The 19,886-nt window shown below is 37.7% G+C and overlaps 1 protein-coding gene across 3 annotated transcripts; it reads left to right on the top strand.

Annotated features, from left to right (window-relative positions):
* The first annotated feature begins 1,947 nt into the window (after window positions 1–1,947).
* Window positions 1,948–19,878, top strand: kifap3a (kinesin-associated protein 3a). Of its 3 annotated transcripts, none has more exons than XM_089118743.1 (20): window positions 1,948–2,131; window positions 2,642–2,773; window positions 2,892–3,037; window positions 3,135–3,190; window positions 3,314–3,455; window positions 4,607–4,706; window positions 5,091–5,215; window positions 5,427–5,525; window positions 5,680–5,858; window positions 6,690–6,852; window positions 9,836–9,936; window positions 11,735–11,843; window positions 11,932–12,044; window positions 12,169–12,334; window positions 12,441–12,566; window positions 12,671–12,769; window positions 12,874–12,959; window positions 14,498–14,684; window positions 15,076–15,169; window positions 15,666–15,772. In XM_089118743.1, the coding sequence occupies exons 1-20, from the start codon at window positions 2,100–2,102 to the stop codon at window positions 15,679–15,681; spliced, it is 2,271 nt and encodes a 756-aa protein (XP_088974869.1). In that variant the 5' UTR covers window positions 1,948–2,099; the 3' UTR covers window positions 15,682–15,772. The 3 variants fall into 3 exon arrangements, with proteins under 3 accessions (XP_088974869.1, XP_088974870.1, XP_039548549.2); XM_039692615.2 differs by lacking the exon at window positions 15,666–15,772 and adding an exon at window positions 18,799–19,878 and having other exon boundaries at window positions 1,949–2,131; XM_089118744.1 differs by lacking the exons at window positions 14,498–14,684; window positions 15,076–15,169; window positions 15,666–15,772 and adding an exon at window positions 13,604–14,491.
* The last annotated feature ends 8 nt before the right edge of the window (window positions 19,879–19,886 follow it).

The following is a 19,886-nucleotide window of genomic DNA, read 5'->3' as shown; positions in this document are numbered from 1 at the left end:
GCGACATACAACTGAGAAAATGCAATATTTTTTAGTTATACATGAAAATCCTACGAGAAACCAGAGAGACAGAGGGTGAGCGCCAGAGAGAAAAAATATTAATAAGAGATCAGGCCTCTCATGTTTAGTCATGTCTATGTTAGCTCATTAGCCTTGTTACTTATGATTACAGATTGAAATTTGGATAAATTGCCAAATCATCACCTTAGCGTACGATATCCCGTGAACCAAAACTGAATTAGTGCTTAAATTGGAAATGCTTACTCAATGCAATTAGAGAACACTGTTTATATTTGACTCTACAAAGTCAGACCACCAAACCCAAACAACATTGTCGTAATTAGTTTGACTGCTTTTTAAGATTAGTACTGTAATTAAAATTTACAGATCCAAAGTGTAATAAAATAAACACTTAAATGTGTATCAGGGATTTTTTCTTTCTACTATTCTGAGAGGTTAGCCTATAGAGACAATAAAGCCCAAAATCTCTAAATTGAACATTCCATGAAAAACAATGTGCTTTTTAGCGAGATATTTGTTAGTCCAGCAAATTGTATAAAAATGAGTTTGGTAGTAAAAAAGTATTGTTTCTCTTATTAGAACTGTTCTGACAGCTATACTTTGCACAAGCTAATCTGGTATAGAGGGTAAGTCTAACCCGATCTCACGACCAAATCAGACGAATTTGACGAATGATTAAAAAGTGGCTAATTCGTAACAATTCATACGACCTCACTCGTACGAATTAGTACGATTTTGCTAAATCGTATATATTTTACAAATTGGCCAATTCGTATGAATTCGTACGAATGTCCTGTCCCTAAACCTACCCATCACGTGGGTTTAGACAAATCGTACAAATTCGTACGAGTGAGGTCGTATGGATTAGTACGAATTAGACACTTTTTAATCATTTGTCGAATTCGTACGAATTGGTCGTGAGATAGCGTAGGTAAGTCAGTTACTCACTTCCAATGTGATGCGATCTGCATGGGAAAACCCACCACATGGTGAAATTTGACATATTACAGGTTTTGATACCATATTAAAGCTGGGCTCAAGCCCTTTCCAAATCTGTTTTTATTTCTTCATTGTTTGTATGTACCCAGAAAAGATATTCTCTGGCCGTCGATGTCCGATTCATTGTTTACATGCACACCTTTCCTTCAATCTAACTGAATTCATTCCATTGGTGATTCTGAATGTAATGTTAGTGTTTACATGAATGCTAAACAAGTGATCGGTTGATGTGCGTTTTAACATTGCTAAGAAAATTCCCGCTCCTCCATTAGAAATACGAGACCAGTGCGTCTCACAGGGTCATCACGCCAACAGCCTTGCTTCGTTCTCCCACGGCCCTCAGTCTCATCCTGCTTGTCACAGTAAACATAATGAACTGGCGACTGTAGAACGCAAAAGCCGAATCCCGGACATTTTGGGCGATCTCGAAACACATTTTCGGGCAGACTCATCACAGAGCCTCATTAGTAGCCTAGACTTGTTGTTTAACTACTGTGCGTGCTCTGTTACCGGGAGGCATAGCCTCCTAGGGCAGCAAAGCAAGTGCATTCTGGGAGTTGTTGTCTTTCATTCACATAAGCCAAAAATACATTTTCTGGATTTTATCAGTCTAGAAAGCTCCAAATTCAAAAATAATTTCGCATTTCTTCTACATAAATTAATCTTCCCAGAGGTGAAGTATCCCTTTAAGGATAATTTTGGCTTCAATATCTCGTAGAAAAGAGGTTTCCCATAGCATAAGTTATTACGCAGTACGAGAGAACCTCTCGTAAGAGAACTGTGAGCTTCGAATTAATAGCCTACATTCAGCCAGACATAAAAAAATCCACCAAAAGTCTGGAAAGCACATGAAGCCTATTCAAATGATCGATACATACCTCCACATATACAGGTGGCGCCAGAGCTTCTTTTGCCTATTTCTACTTCATCGCTCTTTCACGAAGAGAACACACCCATAGCAACACAAACATCAGCATCCTGTCAGAGCTAAAAAGATGAAGCAGTCCAGACATTAGACACGCCAAAGATCTGACAGAAATCAACACAGCAGGTCTATTTAATTCAATATACGGGCAGCAATGCAAGCGGACGACGCCAGATATTTAAAACGGTGAGTATTTTTTATGATGTGCTCGCGAGCTCTAGTCTAACGTTATCTTATGCACTCATTACTGATACGAGCTTGAGTTAAAACCGTAAACACACCATTATGTGCGTGTAATGTTGTTTTCTAAAATGTAACATGGATTTTTTGCTGTGTATATACAGCTGTCAGGCTGTTCTTTCACATTATGGTCTAAGACGATTTTTTATGTTCATAGTAATAGTGAAAATCTTCATCTCTGCCATCATATCACCAGCTTAGCTTTATTAAAGAAATAAAATTCATTATAAACACATTAAATAAATAAGCAAATTGATAAAATGTACAGTTGTGGCACCATGATGGTACAGTCCAAAGTACTGTGAAGAATTTTGAACATATCTGCATGGAAAAACAAATATTTTTAGCATAATAAGCTGTGTATAGAGCATCTTTCACCAGTAACTCAATGTGCTTTACAAACAAGTTGGAAAAAATACATAAGATAATAAATATTCTATAATGTTTTGTGTTCAGGAAATATAAGGGTGGCAGTTTAGATGTCCACCCCACAGAAAAAGCCCTCATTGTCCAGTATGAAGTGGAAGCCACGATCCTGGGCGAGATGGGAGACCCAATGCTAGGAGAACGCAAAGAGTGCCAGAAGATGTAAGATTATTCATGTATATGAAGTGAAGATATCTTGTGATAGGAGGCAAAATCATTGTGTTTATAACAGTTGAAGAATTTCATAATATTTATTTGCAATGTTTTCCTCCTTTTTCAGAATCCGTCTCAAAAGCCTAAATACCAGCACAGACATTGCGTCTTTAGCACGGAAGGTAGTGGAGGAATGTAGACTCATTTCCCCTTCCAGACTTCCGGAAGTGGAACAGTTATTGTTCTACCTGCAGAACCGCAAGAAATCTGCCGGTAAGAGATGAAGAATTGGGTAAAAAAATAATATAAATATTGCTTTAGAGCTTTAGATACTGATTCTTTATTATTAATATATTTTTTATTTACTCAGAAAAGAAAGAGAAACAGATCAAGCCAAGAGACCTGACTCCTTTTGAAGGCATGGAGGTATAGCTGTTTCACTCCTGTTGTCTTAGCGCTGAATTGTTTTTCTTTTTTAATATACATTTTGGTTGAAGATTCATTTTTTAAAAACAATTAATGCCTTATCTTTCATGATGTGTCTTGTAGCTGGATGAGGAGGCCAACATTAATAGCATAGATGACTATGTTGAGCTCCTGTATGAGGACATCCCTGAGAAGATCAGAGGAGCTACACTCATCCTCCACCTGGCCCGGAATCCTGACAACCTGGAGGAGTTGCTGCAGAATGGTGCGACACGAAGGATTTTATCTTTAAACCTTCCACTAAAGCCATACGTTTAGTGTTCAAATGCATTTATATTACCAAATAGTTATACAATTTTCCAGTGCCTTTGAACAAAGGTCTGATTTGATCTAATTTAAGACTGTATCATTAATGGATAGTTTACCCAAAGTGAAAATTCTGTCATCATTAACTGAGCCTCATGTTGTTCTTAAACATTATGATTTACCAAATCAGCATATTAGAATGATTCCTGAACGATTACTTGACTCTTAAGTAATAGCTGCTGAAAATTCATGACAGGAATACATTACATTTTAAAATGTATTAAAATAGAAAACAGTAATTGTAACAATATTTCACAATATTACTGTTTTTACTGCATTTTTTAATAATTAAATGCAGCCTTAGTGAACATCAGAAACAATTCAACCTTAGAGTACATTTTGTACAATATATTATTTCACACTGAAATTATTTCACACTGGTAGTTGACCCAAACATTCTGTCATCATTTACACACCCTCATGTTTTTCCCAAACCTGTATGAATTTCTATCCTCTGTTGAACACAAAATAAGATATTTTGAAGAATATGAGTAAATATGGAATTTCTGGGCCCTATTGACTTCCATAGTAGGAATATGGAAGTCAATGGTGCCCTACAGCTGTTTGGTTACAGACATTCTTCAAAATATCTTCTTTTGTGTTCAACAGGAAATAAATGTATACAGGTTTGGGGCAACAGAATTTTCATTTTTGAGTGAACTGTCCCTTTAATAGGGGTAGAAACACAGTCTATTTGTAAAAAAAAAAAGTAGGTATTTGCCATCTCAACTCTCTCGTGTGTCCAATTTCTTTAACCCTTTTGGTCTCTGTAACTTTATCCATTTTGCAGTACTACAGTCTGTTTTTTGTCACTTTCCTCTAACTATTTGCGCTTTAGCATCTACCATAGTGACCTTTGAGTTTACCCGTAATGCATTTTTTTCCTTCACAAGTGTGATCTTTCTTTTCCCATCAGTCCTTACGGATCATAACATACTTTCCATATTCAAAAGCAGTCACATATTTCAAGCTGTTGTCACTTTGTATTCCCAACATGAGTTCTTTTCATGAGCAATGAAAGCATTTAGTGTTTTGTCTGCTCTCCCACAGAGACAGCTCTGGGCGCACTGGCCCGGGTCCTGAGGGAAGACTGGAAGCAGAGTGTCGATTTGGCAACCACCATCATCTATGTCTTCTTCTGCTTCTCCAGGTACACGAGCTACACTCTAGCCAAGACTCACTATTCAGTTTGATGGGTGTTGTGTGCACCGAGCTGAGATACAACAATGGCAATGAGCCATGAGGAGAACATATTTTCTTTCTTGAGAATCATAATACTAAATACTCTTATCATGATATGACACATCAGCTGCTGTCAGATCTAATTTGAAAAGCGAGACTTTTGGTAAATGTGAAAGCTGGAATCGTTCTTGAATCTCTGCCCTTCAGTTGTTATTTTACTGAAGTCTGCAACGGTTTGGTTAACATTCATCATACTCTCGGTGAGCGACCGTGTTTGACATGGGTTGATGCTTTATTTTGGCATGGTTGGATATATGGTGAAGGTTAGACAAACAAGCTTTTTTATCTCCAGTTTCTCCCAGTTTCACGGCCTGATCACTCACTACAAGATCGGCGCACTGTGCATGAGCATAATCGAGCACGAGCTGAAGCGCTATGACCTATGGCAGGATGAACTGCAGAAGAAAAAGAAGACTGATATCCTTTCAGTGTGTGTGTATGTGTGTATGTTGGGGGGGGGGGGGGGGGGGTCAGGCGACTAAAGGACGACTGGATGTCAGAGAAAGGGCAAAGGTAAAGTCAAGCCAAGGGTCAGGGGGCATGGGTGTTATGTTTTAATTAAAATGTTGCCCTTTAATTACTGCTCTGAACACAAGGGTTTAATAGAAAGGTCCTTGACTTTTTGAACGGGACGATGACCCGGACAATCAGAACCTGAAGAAGGAGTACGATAAAGCCCTGAAGAAGTACCATGGACTGCTGACCAAACAGGAACAACTTTTGAGAGGTAGAAGACATTATTACCCACATATAAAAATTGTATTTACCCCAAACTTTTGAACGTTTATATAGAGTTTGAACTGAAAAAAAAGTATTGTATTTGCTTAAGATAGAGATTTGAAGATGGTTGATCATGCTAAGCTGTGTTTCTATGTCATCAGTGGCTCTGTACCTGCTGCTAAATCTGTCTGAGGACACCCGTACAGAGCTGAAGATGAGGAACAAGAACATTGTCCACCTTCTGGTGAAAACGCTGGACAGAGACAGTGAGGAGCTACTGGTTCTGGTGGTGTCCTTCCTCAAGAAGCTCAGTATCTTCTTAGAGAATAAAAACGACATGGTGAGCAATACTTTCATATGCTTTTATGCAAAGTGACTCACTTATTTTGTTAACTTTAGGGGTATGCTTGTGCCCTCTATGCCCTCAAAGAAATCATTGGACTAATAAGCCACAAAACTCCAATTTTGATTTCATGGGGTGTTTAAGGTTGCAGGTTCAAACCCCACAAGACTGCACCACCCCAAGTTGTTACTTTCTTATTATTACTCTCTCCTTCCTAAATCAGCCACACCTGTTCTCATAACTCGTTGCTTATATAGTGTTCTGTACTACTTCAAGACAGTTTAGCTGCACTGTTTAGTCGACCACTTATTCCACACTTCCTCCACCTGTAACCAATCACACACTTAACCTTAAAGGTTATCTCGCGATCATTTATTTGGATTCATTAATCAGCTAATTTCCGTTCTTGTAAATTAAACATTTGTCACATTTGTCAAGGCAGCCATGCAAAGATGGTTCTGATTTTGACAAATGCTATTCAATAACACACTCTCGAATGATTCATTTAACACTTTCGATCCATTGATGACGGTTGCACAATCGTCCGTCACGTTTTTTGACACTGACTGTGAATGTAAGGTTGTGGATGTAGGCAGTTATTAACATTGAAGGCTTGATTTGAAAACTGGTTCCAGGCTGTGAACTGTGCCTTTAATGGGGATCACATTTCTGCTGGGCTGTCTGTCTGTGGCTGTGTATGACCACAGCTGGAGCAGGCAGATGTGTTAACAAGCAAAGCCACGGGCACATGACTAACAGAATTAAATGGCTGACCTTACAACAGTCTCTGACATCACTCCATCACAACCATCTCTCTCTCTTTGATAGGCTGAGGTAGATACCGTAGAAAAGCTGGCGAAACTGGTGCCTTGTGAACATGAAGATCTTTTGAATGTTACTCTTCGCCTCCTCCTTAATCTCTCCTTTGACACCGGCCTCCGCAGCAAGATGGTGCAGGTGGACCTTCTGCCCAGACTCACCACATTGCTAGGTAAGATTCCTCCAGGTATTTTAGATTTAATTTTAATTTTAATTTTAATTTTAATTTTAATTTTAATTTTAATTTTAATTTTAATTTTAATTTTAATTTTAATTTTAATTTTAATTTTAATTTATTTTATTTTATTTTTTATGTAGACAGTTAGTCAAAAAATCTGCTGCTTTTTATTAAAAGCTGTGTTAATCTCTATATATAAAATTATTGATATTTTATTTTTAAAATTGTTATTATCTTATTATTTATATTTACTAATAGTTAGAGAGAGCACTGGTCATGAAGGGAAAAAACGGGAAATTATATTATTATACCCCCTTTTGGTCCTTGGCCCTATTTTAACACTTGGTTATGATTTCAAATTTACATCCAGACAAATGCATTGCTATTTGTCAGACATGCAGAAGCCAAATTACAAGCAATGAGACAGCAGAAGTCATGGTTAGTCTACCAGTTGTTTATGTTGTGTTTGAGGATGCAAGCGTTTCTCAGCCTCATAAAGCAGTTACACTCTGGCTCTCTCCTGTCTTTCAAAGACCACTTCCTGAGATGAAACAAAACACGCGATTTGTGCATGGACTACATATACAGGCGTGGTTGGCTTTGGCACCAACAATGTGTTTTTTGCAAGGCCTCAGGGGGGTGTCGTGTGTCCTATGCAATTAAAGTAATATATTTGTTAAAAAAACAGCTTCAGTTCTAAAGTAAATGTTGTTTTTCCAGCTCGAGGGAAGTCCACATTTAGCAGCTTATGGAGATTTTTCTCTCTCCGTCAGACACATACAACTACTCATTCTTTATGACCTCTTTGGACTGGCTGCCAACAGCTAATGGTTCTTTGCACTAGTGTGAATGATATAATATTTTTCTTGTAATTTTTTTTTAGAAGAAGAAGAAGGTGTGTGTGTGTGACCTCTGCTTTTATCTGGTCTGCTTTGTAAGAATGCAACGTCCAGTCCTGTCAGAATACTGCAGATGCCTCATAAATCTTCAAAATGCTTGAGGAAAGCTCCCATATTCTCTTCCCAGAAGACCCTTTGAGGGTCATGGCCTTGCTGATAAGATGAAAGTTTAGCTTGGTATCATCTCAAACCCACCAGAACCCACTAATCGACAACTCACTCCACACTGCAAAAAAAAGATTTTCTTTTGTCTTGTTGTCCAGTACAAATATCTAAATATTCATGAATTAAGATACATTTACTTGTGAAGCAAAATTACGTAAGATATTAAGGCTTGTTTTCTGAAAAAGAAAGAAGCAGGGTGTGCAGAAGTATGGAAATATGTAGGTAGACAAGCAGGTAGAACATTTTTGGTCCTGAAATGTATAAAAACAATTCAACCTTACTAATCAGTTCTTGAATGACTTTCTGGTCGACCATCTTGGTCCAACCCTACTGTTTACCATTAGTGTGTGCTCAATGTCTCGATCAGCTATGAAGGACATTGCCGTTTAGGGTTGTAGTGGTCGCCTGAAGGCCTGGCTGCCGTGGCTTTTATGGCAGTTGGGTGTTTTAAATCTTACTGGGGTGTAATTGAAGTTTAGCTCTCCTGCTCTCCCACTAAACGCACCCTGAACAGGATAATGAATTTTTAATGGGCTTTTTTCTCCCAGGCTCCAGGGCTGTTTTGAACATTTTTACAGGCCCTTCTCCTCCATCCTCATAAAGGATCCCCCGTTTTCCTCTCCCAACGTGCAGACCGAGGCGTTAACTCGGGGTGTGCGTGCGTGTGTTTGCGCTTGACCCCTGAGTGTGCGCTAGAGCTCGTTTGTGTGCTCGTGTGTGTCTTTCACTAATGAGAAGCACATGCTGGGCCAATCGTGGCGCTAGCGCTGCAGAGCAGCTTGGCTTGAAGTTATTAATGGCAGTAAAATTTATGCTTCCTCCTTTTTTTCCCCAATTAAATGGTGAAGCCCTTCTCTTTTCAGGGGTCTCGAGGAGCACATCTGGCTCCAATAGGCTGAGATAACCTTGCCTAAAGGGTGCGTGGCCGGCTCCGACCCGTCCCCGTCCCCGCCCCCTCTTCCCTCTCTCGGGGTCTGTGTCTGTCTGTTTGATTAAGTCGGAGGCTCAGGTTCTTACGAGGTCCAGGTTTCGGTCTGCTTTGTAAAGGGAAACTGTGCTTTCTCAGGGTCAGAATTACTCAGGTCTGAAATACATCTTTAAAAAAATCCAAAGATTAACAAACAAAGTAATTCTTGCAAATTTGCTTTCACTATACATTACCATTTAAACGTTTAAGGTTGGTTTTTGATACAGTCTCTTGCGCTAACCAAGGCTGAATTTATTTGATTAAAAAAAGTAATATTGTGGACTATAATTACATTTTAAAATAACAGTTTTCTATTTGAATTTGTATTTTGTAGTATATTTTAAATGTAATTAATTCCTGTGATGGCAACGTTGAATTTTCATCTATCAATTTTCAGCATCATTACTCCAGTCTTCAGTTTCTCATGATCCTTCTGAAATCATTCTAATATGCTGATTTGTTGCTCAAGAAACATTTCTTTATCTTGTCAATGTTGAAAACAGTTGTTGCTTAATATATTTTTGTAGAAACGGTAATGAATAGAAAGAAATAGAACGTTCAAAAGAAAGAACTTTTGAAAGTATTAGTTTCTTTCAAAAATAAAAAAACTGATGCCAAACATTTGAATGCTTGTGTAGGCCCACAGTAATGCCCCGAAAAAAGTCTATGGTCGTGTCTCTTTACACTCTTTAGTTCCCTATGACATGAATCAGTGAATCTTGAGCACAAATTCTGGCACTAGCAAGAGCCATGATCCACTAAATATTAGGATACTCTTGACTCAAATCAAAAATCAAATACTCCAGAGAGCTTGATCAGCATCCTCCTGCTGTCCTGTCCTGCTGTATGTTTCTATTAAAGAAGGAGGTGTAATTCTGGCTACCTTGAATACTCTAGAGCGTATGTGCGTCTGTCCATTCATGGCTTATGTGTGTTTGTATTTCAGGAGACGAAGCACAGAGACAGATTGCCATGTGCATTCTGTACCACATCAGCATGGACGATCGTTTCAAGTCCATGTTTGCCTACACGGACTGCATTCCACAGGTGAGAGGTCAGCCTGCATTAGCATGAGCTTATAGCAGGGGACAGGAGAGCCCTTTAACCGCTCGATCACAGAGTTCCTACACCGTTGTTCCTCTGTGCCACTCTATTCCGCAACCGCTTGAGGCACATTGAACACATCAAAGCGAAAGTTACAGATCCACTGTTGTCGGAAGAAACGCAAGATCGCAGAGTACGTCACAAGTACAACAGTGTGTCAGTTCACTCTCTGTGTCTCATTGTGATGCGTCGCATTCAGTGTAGATAGTATCACTACTTATAATTTGATTGTTTTGTAATGTGATGCATCGCTCGCATACGGTGTAGACACCATGTCTCATTTCACCGGTCCTTTCAACATTTCCTGTGACTGATCACAGTAATTAATGTAATAATTATAGGTGTGAAAAATCTAAATTTCCTGCTACTTTTTGTTGTTAATTCAATAAATCTGATTATTAATGGTAATGTTTGTACTGTTGATGATAATTTAGATTTTTTTGCTAACTCAGACTTTATCATTTTTGTAAACTAAGTTATATGCCATGTCAAAATTTTAAAAAGGACTACAATTAACAATAAAACAAAAATATTAACACTGATTGGAAAAATTTTTTTGAATCAGGTTTTTCTTTTCCAAACCTGAGAAATTTATGGAAATTTCTTAATTAAATTAAGGGTGAGTCTACTTGTTTTCACCTCTAAAATGGGTTGGAATTTGCTATTTGCATGTGCAAACTTTTATTTTTTAATCTCTATCCATTGATCACAAATAACTGGGGAAATCATGGAAAGTCATTTGTCAAAATGTTTTTTGACTTTCTTTGCTTTGTGTTGAGAATGTATTGCAAACGAAACTTTAAACAAATCAATGACTTTTTCAAATTTAAAGCAGGTTACTGAAGCAGGTTAGAGATCAGTTATCACTCAGTTATACAGAAAAGGAAGCAGTAGACATCAAAGTCTAAGTAAAGATGAAAATATAAGGGCCCTTCATGGACAAATTGGGTGACTAGAGAAATGAAAATATGGTAAATCTGCAGGCTGGGGGTTACCAAGGTTTTGGTGGGGCGACTGGATGTTGCATGTGAAAGCAGGGCAGGTGCCAGTAAGTCTAGCCACAGTGATTTAGGCTGCAGGGCGGCTGCTATGTGATACTCAGTATGGGACTGTATGCTTTGCATACTCACCGCTGCCTCCTCACGGACCAAGCTCTCTCTCCAGGCCTCCTGCTTATCGTTAACGTCAGGGGGCGATGTTGACAACCCTTGACCACTTTAACCCAGGCCTGGACTTCTGCCCATTCCCTTCCCCTCCACACTCCCTTCCTGGAACCCTACCGTCCCCTCAGGTAGCAGAGTCCAGTCCTTTGTTCCGCCCGGGGTGCGGTGACGTTAGCCGAGCTAATGCAGAGTGACATGTAAGGTTTGTGTCTGAAGTTAGGATCCGCTTGAGAAAATCAGGAACCTCTGGACGTCTGGGAAGCTTACAAATTGGGTGCGGGAGTTTGGAAATAATGTTTCAGGCCTGTCAGCTTTTTTGTGGGACAAACGCAGGTTTGATTAAAGTTCTAGACGAGTGAAAACTGCTAGCCGTTTGCTGACTTTGTTGAGTCTTGGGATCTTTTAGGAACTTGCTAACTCTCTTGGAAGATTGTGATGCCTGCAAACAAAATAAAGTAAATGTTCAGTTTGCATGCTAACAATAGTTAAGTTCATTCCTATGAATTATCTTCCATTTCGGTTAGTCTTAGACTGTAGACATAACTATCTAGGTTATTTTATGGTATATTGTTTGGCAGGTAATGAAGATGCTGTTTGATTGTGGTGAGGAGAGGATTGACGCTGAGCTCATTTCCTTCTGCATCAACCTGGCTGCCAACAAAAGGAATGCGCATATTATGTGTGAAGGTAAGAACATATACAAATGCACAACCAAAAAAAAAAAAAAAAACCGTGAAGAGCAGACTTTGTGCTTACGTTAATGCTGTTTTTCAAGGCAATGGTCTGAAGATGCTGATGAAGAGAGCATTGAAGCTAAAAGATCCTCTAATGATGAAGATGATCCGGAATATATCTCAGCATGATGGACCGTCTAAAAATCTTTTCATTGTGAGTTTCTGAGAAAAAAAAGAATACAGATATAACACATACAGATATTGTTTGCTAATTTGTTGTAGATGCGTACATTGATGCTTATTCAATTGAAGACTAATAAGCATGTGATGTGTTTTAGGACTATGTTGGGGACCTGGCAGCTCAGATTGGACTGAAGGAAGAGGAAGAGTTTGTGATTGAGTGCTTGGGCACTCTTTCCAATCTTACCATTCCTGATCTAGACTGGGAACTTGTGCTAAAGGAGTACAACCTGGTGCCTTATCTCAAAGACCACCTCAAACCAGGTTTATCTCATTCCACTTTACTTTGCTACATCACAACGGAAAATACATGAGAATTTTAATTTCAAGATCTTGTGAAATGTGACTTCCCCATATTTATTCCCTCTAGGCTCTGCTGAGGATGACCTCATTTTGGAGGTGGTGATTATGATTGGCACTGTCTCCATGGACGACTCCTGTGCCGTAATGTTGGCCAAATCAGGCATCATTCCTGCTCTAATAGAACTGCTGAACGGTAAAAAAACATTTAGATGCTTGGAATGCTTTTAAAGTGTCTGTTTCAAAGTTTTTTTTGTGTGTGACATAGAAAAATGGCAATCTCTTTCTTTCTATCTTCAGCTCAACAAGAAGATGATGAGTTTGTCTGTCAGATTGTGTACGTCTTTTACCAAATGGTGTTTCACCAGGCCACACGAGATGTCATTATAAAAGAAACCCGTATCCTTCATCTTGTAAAAGCTGCAGTTGCACGATGATGATAGTGTTGTTCAGTCAACAGGTTTCTCTTTCAGAGGTTTTCTCTTTGACTGTTATCTTATCAGAGGCTCCAGCATATCTCATTGACCTTATGCATGACAAAAATGCAGAAATACGCAAAGTGTGTGACAATACATTGGACATCATTGCTGTGAGTATAAATCTGCTGTACCTTAAAGTAGTGATCTGCTGTTTTCTTTTCACCAATTTCAAGCTACTTGCTCCGTTTGCTTTTACATAACCTCGTAAAACGTTTTACATAACCCTGTTTACATCTAATTTATGTTGAAGAACCAGTATAATTTTTTTTGTATTTTTTTGGATTTTTATTATTGTGAATTAGATTTTATTTTTATATTTACAGTATTCATTTAAATTTTGCTTTTGTATTTTTTTTTTTTTGCTATTATTATTAATCTTTATTTAATTTATATTTATTCCAGTTTTAAACAATTTTAGCTTAAACTTTCAACTTAAACTTATTTTATTTTTAGGGAAACATTTCTCTTTTTTTGTTCATTTATAAAGTTTTTTTTTTATCTGATATTTATATTTTTCTTTATTTCAAATAACAAAAATGATTTTTAATAGTTTTAGGCACATCTTCCTCTTCCAAGTTTTTATTGTTTTGAATAAGTCAAGACAACCAGCACTTCATTGTTAATGCTGAATATGGCACATACGGTTTATAGTCAGGGTCAGTTGACATGAAAGACTATTGCGTGAACATCGTGGCTAGCGGGTTAAATGTATAAGCTGTTCTGAAGCTGCTCTGTCATGTGTGATCTGTCCCAGGCCTCACATTAATGTAATTAGGGCTGGTCTTGAGGCCAAGGGAAGTGTTCCATACATCTGATCGGAAAGGGCCATTAAAGCAAGGAGCCACATCAAAGAGAGGAGGAGACGGCTGCTTAGTGTCACGTGGGGATGGTGGACAGAACACAGATCTGCTGAATACCACAAATTCACATACACGTTGCTAATCTTCCCCTTTTTCTTCTTCTATGTGATACAAATATGAAAATCTGTTTCTGTGATGAATATTGTTTTTTTTGTTTTTTTTCTGGACAGTTTTTCTTATTTTGCCTTTTCATGCCCAAGCTTTTTGCTTTTGTAGCAGTGGTTTTTAACCCAGACCAGTGAAGTCATTCATAATTCATTTTTACATGCTATTTCTGGATACCCTTGCACCACATTTATTTATAAAACACCCAAACCTACTCCGGATCAAAATGTTCAGTAACGTCATGAGCTCAGCTACTTGAAGATTGATTAGCTGGGGTATCAGAACACATTCATTGCTCTGATTGGCCATGGGAGTGCATCATGTGGTGCCTTTAATGCTTAACAATGATGAATTTGTGCCCTGGCAAAAAGTGTCACCGTGTATGCCGGAGGGGCCGGACCAGTGACAATGAGGCCTGTTGATTTCCACCCTGTGTGGGGATGATTAATCAGACAGCCCGGCTGCTTAGCTTTGCTATTTCCACCAACCTCAAAGAGGTTTTATTACACTCGGTCCCTGTAGAGTTAAAATAAACAGCTACCATGTTATCCGTCTGCCAAGCAACACAGCACACCTGATTCCTCCTACATCGTCGGTATGGCACATGCAGGGAGGCAATACAGGCAGAGCCTTTCTATGTCCTGCTCGAACACTCTGGCTGTTCTCTCTGTCTCCGTCTGCAGGAATATGATGTGGAGTGGGGTAAGAAGATCCAAAGCGAGAAGTTCCGCTGGCATAACTCTCAGTGGCTGGAGATGGTGGAGAACCGGCAAATGGATGAGGCAGAGCCTTGTATGTATGGAGACGATGGAGAACCTTTCCTCCAAAATGGTGACATCCTGGAACGACAAGACCTCTTCTACAGTGCAGGTTACATTGGGCAGGGGTTTTAAGAAATATTGCTGAAAGATTAAGTAAAGACAAGATTTTTGTTTCAAATAATTGCTGTTCCTTTGAACAACAACTGTTTTCAACATTGAAAACAATAAGAAATGTGACACTGAAGACTGGCGTAATCATGCTGAAATTTTATAAATATATTATTTTTTAATAATAATGTTAATAATTATACATTTAATTATAGTTTATCATAATATAATTAGATATTTAATATAAAATGTTTTTTATTATTTTTTTTTTAATTTTAATAATAACTGCACTGAGAAATTGAAATAGTAATGATTTATCTTTGTATTTTCCTGGCTTTAATGCATTAGTGCCAATAATAAATGTTTTTTTTGTGTGTGTGTGATTCCTTCAGATGGAATAATCCCAGCTGATGGTGCCATTAGTCCAGAGTTCTTCACAGACTTCCAGAATGGAGACCTGTTAGGACCACAGGGTTTCCTCAGCAGGTACATTTAAATATGATGAATCGGTCAGACTGACTGCAGCGGATCTGTTGGCTTTGTTATTACTGCATCACACACACACACATCCTTGTCTGCCAGTTTTGTTGCTTTTAGCAGGGAATGGCCCAAAAGTACCGCGCCAAAGGGTCCTATAGCATCCCAGCAGGCCGTAGCACTCCTCCAACAGTAATACCCTTAGCTTTGAGAGTAAACACAGCTCCCTCTATTCAGCTTTTTCCAAATCTGTTTCAGTTGCCATATACCTACTGTTTAGGGGTTTCAGAAAAACACTTATGTGATGACTTGATGTAATGATTTATGGTGTAGGCCACTTTGTGTTATGGGACTATGCAAAATATCTGAGTTCTTATCCAAATATTCAAATCATTGATAGCAGAGGGGATTATTTGATATGGGGACATTAATACTATAATTCAATGACCTCTTAGAATGACTTCATTGAAACGTCTTATTTAGGATTGTGTGTCTTTACTGATAGGTTGCCGGTCGTCTAAACAACAGAGAGAGTGCTTTAAATGATACATCAGTCTGTGAGAAAAAGGTGGTTGTCTTAAAGTCAGAGAAGAGGCGCTGAAAAATAAGAGGCAAGTGAATACGAGTGGGAGGGGGGCGGCAGAGGAAGCAATGTTTTTTTTCACAGTTCTTTGTAAGTGATACCTGTAGAATACACTGAGAGTGCACAGGGAATTGGGCGGCCTGAAAGTGTGGTTTTCATTTTGTCCGTGTGGTGTTAGAGATCCAGGTTAACACAATAATGAAATCCAGCCTCAGTTCCCCCGCGCCGAGCCAGGAGCCAGACACACTGGGAACGGCTCTTTTAAAGCCCTTTAATAGAATCACATTTATTTATAGAATAGCACAGAGCAATATATCATTTAGCTCATAAAAATGCTTTATTTCAGATGAAAAACAAATTCTTGGCTGTGTTTGCTTGGAAAAAAAGGAGTTCCTCATTTTGAATGTTCAAAAATCACAATAAGGTAATTAATAAAATATTTTAAAGTAAAATTAAATGGTTTCAAAGCAGTTAAGTGCAACAATTTTATCTGAACACATATGACATTATTGTCAGGACCAACCTGGAAATGTACAGTGGACCCAAAAAGTGTTTTGATTCTTAACTCAAGCCACGTAAAATGTTTAATGTCACTAAGTTAGAAAGTGGCAAAGTTAAACCAAGTGGCATTTATTTATTTGACTTTCTTTGGATACTTTCCGTTGGCAAATGTTATGTAACAGTTAATGTGATGAACTACACCTGTGGTTACTCTGCTGAGACACCTGTGTGAACTTGAGGGGAACTGACTTCATATATTCACTAATATAGACCAGTTGGTTTAAAGTAATAGAACAAATGGCTAAATAATTAAAGTCAGCTCTGAGAAAACCTCTAGCATCAGTAGTTTGCAGATAACACTTGGTTTGATAAACTACAGTTCATATTTTGGGGTCAATTTTTATTTTATTTTTGAAAGCAAGGAGGCAATATTTAATAAAAAAAAAACTGTTATTCTAAATTGTAATAATATTTCAGAATAAAACTGTTTTTACTATATTTTCTATTAAATAATTGCAGCCTTGGTGAGCTTAAGATATTTTTAAAAATTAAAAATCATACTGATCCCAAACTTTTGAACAGTAGAGTAAGTTGTGTCTAATGCAATGAAACTTAATACATTTTTTCAAACAATTTATGGGGCTTTACATATTTTTGTGTGCTCATTCATTCATTGATTGTAACTTCATGGAAAAGAGCATCTTCTTTTATCCCTTTGTGTTTCATGAAAGAAAGTCAGTTAAATTTGGCATGCCATGAGGGTGAGTAGATTTAACAAAATTATTGTTTTTTGGCATCAGAGAGGAAGGAAAGACTAAATTCTGGTAACACCAACTCTTTCCTGTTTAGAGGTTTCTGGGTGTTTTTTTTACAGGATCTCACCTCTGTGTTAACTCTCAGGGGCCCCTGGGGCCAGACATTGGGATCTTTTCCAGGCTCAGATCTCCAGATTATCACCAAACGCACCGTGTCTGTGGCCCTCGCGTGTAAAGGGCCAACGGCTGTGTTTCATAAGAAAGTTGAAGAATAAACAGTTTCCCCATCTCAAATTATTTGGTTTAGATTAAATGATTAGACAAATGGGAAAAAAAAGGTTGGTGTGAGACTTTTGTAACATCATTCTTTGCGAAACCTTACAGAAAGTGCATAATTTTAACTTTCCTGGAAAGGATGACAGGATTGTTTTGGGATGAATTATTCACTGCAAGAATGATCGTAGCACACAAACACACACTTTTTAGGCACGTCTCTTACCTGGACCCTCTTTGGATTAATCATCTGACCTACAACACACAGCCTTATCTTTCCTATCAACCCTTTTCAGTTGAACTTATTCTGATAGTTCAACTGAAACTCTTTGACGTCCATTTCAAGCCTTTTAACAAAGTCTGAAATGTCCCCAGACAGCAGTGGTGTCCCTCAGAGGATAAAGACAGACATAATGTCCGGAGAGGGAGGGTGTTCTGGGAGTTAAGAGGTTATGCATGTAACCGATCACTGGAAGTTTTTTAGTCTAAACAACTCCTCATTATGGGAGCCTTTGCCTCATTAAGGGGCAAAGCAAACAACCCATATTTTATGAGGACAGTCCAGAGACGGGCTGGTGTTGTTAATTAAGAGGCAGATTATGCTAGTCCACATAAGAAAATATATTCACAAAATAACATGACGCATAACAACACAACATATTGTATAACACAACATAATAAATTGAATATAATGCGACAAGATCGCATTAGCCCATTTCTGCCACCTAAAAAATAAATAATAATTGTGCTCTGGTAAGTCATAATTATGACATAAAGTCCAAATTATGACTTAAATTTAAATTGAGATTAAAAATTCAAAGTTATGATTTAAAAAGTAGAAATTATGAGATTAAAAAATCAAAATAGACACTAATTTGAATCATGACATACTAAGTCGAAATTGATGGATTAATTTTGATTCATAATTCTGATTTTCTGTCATAATTTTGATTTGTCATAATTGACTTCTTAATCTCATAATTTAAATTTAGAATTAAATAATTTAAGTCATAATTTGGATGACTTTATATAATAATTTAAAAATGTAGATTTTCTTTTCTCATAATTTCGATTTCGAAAGTTAAATTATGACTAACATTTTTAAATTATTATATAAAGTAATCAAACTTATGACTTAAATTCTTCACATGATGACTTAGTCTGTCATAATTTTTTATGTCATAATTTGCATGTTGTGGTGGGAATGGGTTATGGGTAAGGGGTTTCATACATTGGCCATTTGTCTTGAAGAATTACTATAATTGTTCTGGTTTAAAAATCAAAAGCTGAATTTATGAACACTCCTGGGGTGAATAATTAATAAGCAGTTCTGTTTTAATCTCGGTAGCTCTATTTTGCAGAATCAGAGCGCCATCTAGTGATACTTCAAACCTTTAAACAAGTAATTTCCTCATAAAATGCACATTATCATGATTTATGTAAGCTTTTTGTGATTAATCTCAACTCTCATGTATTTCATCAGTTATATGACTGCCTGACAGATGGCTGTGTCTCTTTTCCGCCAGTTCTTTGACGGACGGATACGTACAGACAGGTGTGACTCCAGCACGTCCTGCCACGGCTTACGGCTTTCGGCCTGATGAGCAGTTTTATTACGGTTACACAGCATCACGGTAGGAGAGTATCAATGAAGCCATTCGAAAACTCTGAAAACCGATTAAATGTAACTCAAATACTGTTTGTTAGGTCTCTTTATCATTTCAAATGAAAGCAACACTACTGATTTTTTCATTGTCAGTATTTCTTTGTATATTTATTGCATTCCACGTGAATCTCAATCTGAATGTGTTTTAAACAGAATGTTTTCAATGAAGCTTTGATTTGGGGCTAGATCATGTAGTTTCGGTGTATAGCCTACTGTGTATTGCTTGTCAACACTGAAGAAACAAATTGCACCACATTGCCTTTTCTGTGCAATATAGCAAAAGTAGGCGTTTAGTTGCATGCTGTTTCAGTGGTGTAGGTGAGTGAAGTTTTGAGGGATGAAAACACTCACTTTTTATACATTACAACAATCATGTCAGTTTCACTGCATGATAGTGGTTCATGTTTTGGTTTCTGGAAACAAAATATTGTAAAGCTTCAGCTGCAACTCATGTCAATTATTATTGTTCATTATAGGATTTCGATCAATGTTGCATGTTTACATAAAGCAACTGACTGTAAGGGTCATTTTAAAGATTGTGGTGCCCCCCTGTGGACTCACCTATGAAATGATATTATGTTCAAATATATTACATACATGACTGCTGTCTTTACAGCACAGTGCCCATGCTAACAATAATGTCATTTTGCGGTCTTAATATCTTCACTTCTCACTAATGTTGCCTGTTACTTTGCCTTTGATACTGTAGTAGTACAAATATAACAACACGGCTTTCTTTTTTATGGTGCACTGTTAAGGAATTCTTATGTATTTTGTAATGTAGCCAAACTTAAGTGTTCTTTTAAAATAATACTGGTCTATTGATGTGCGTTTTAGTAACTTCATTGGTGCCTGGGGATTGTCTTAATGACTGTTTAATATAAAATGCCTTTTTATTTAATTGTGGTGCGATATGAAATACAAAAATTGATGTGCAAAAGGTTTCCT

The sequence above is a fragment of the Pimephales promelas genome, chromosome 13 (genome assembly GCF_988280905.1).
Source record: "Pimephales promelas chromosome 13, fPimPro1.hap1.1, whole genome shotgun sequence".
Classification (NCBI taxonomy): Eukaryota; Metazoa; Chordata; class Actinopteri; order Cypriniformes; family Leuciscidae; genus Pimephales; species Pimephales promelas.
Note: the sequence above shows the minus strand (reverse complement) of the source record. Positions and strands in the feature narration are given on the sequence as shown.

Bases quoted from the DNA above. Each gene is read 5' to 3' on its own strand.
- kifap3a (XM_039692615.2), top strand. From the start codon at position 2,100: ATGCAAGCGGACGACGCCAGATATTTAAAACG. The intron at 5,526-5,679 runs GTAGAAGACATT...CTATGTCATCAG, and splicing joins ACAGGAACAACTTTTGAGAG to TGGCTCTGTACCTGCTGCTA. The intron at 12,567-12,670 runs GTAAAAAAACAT...TTCTATCTTCAG, and splicing joins TCTAATAGAACTGCTGAACG to CTCAACAAGAAGATGATGAG.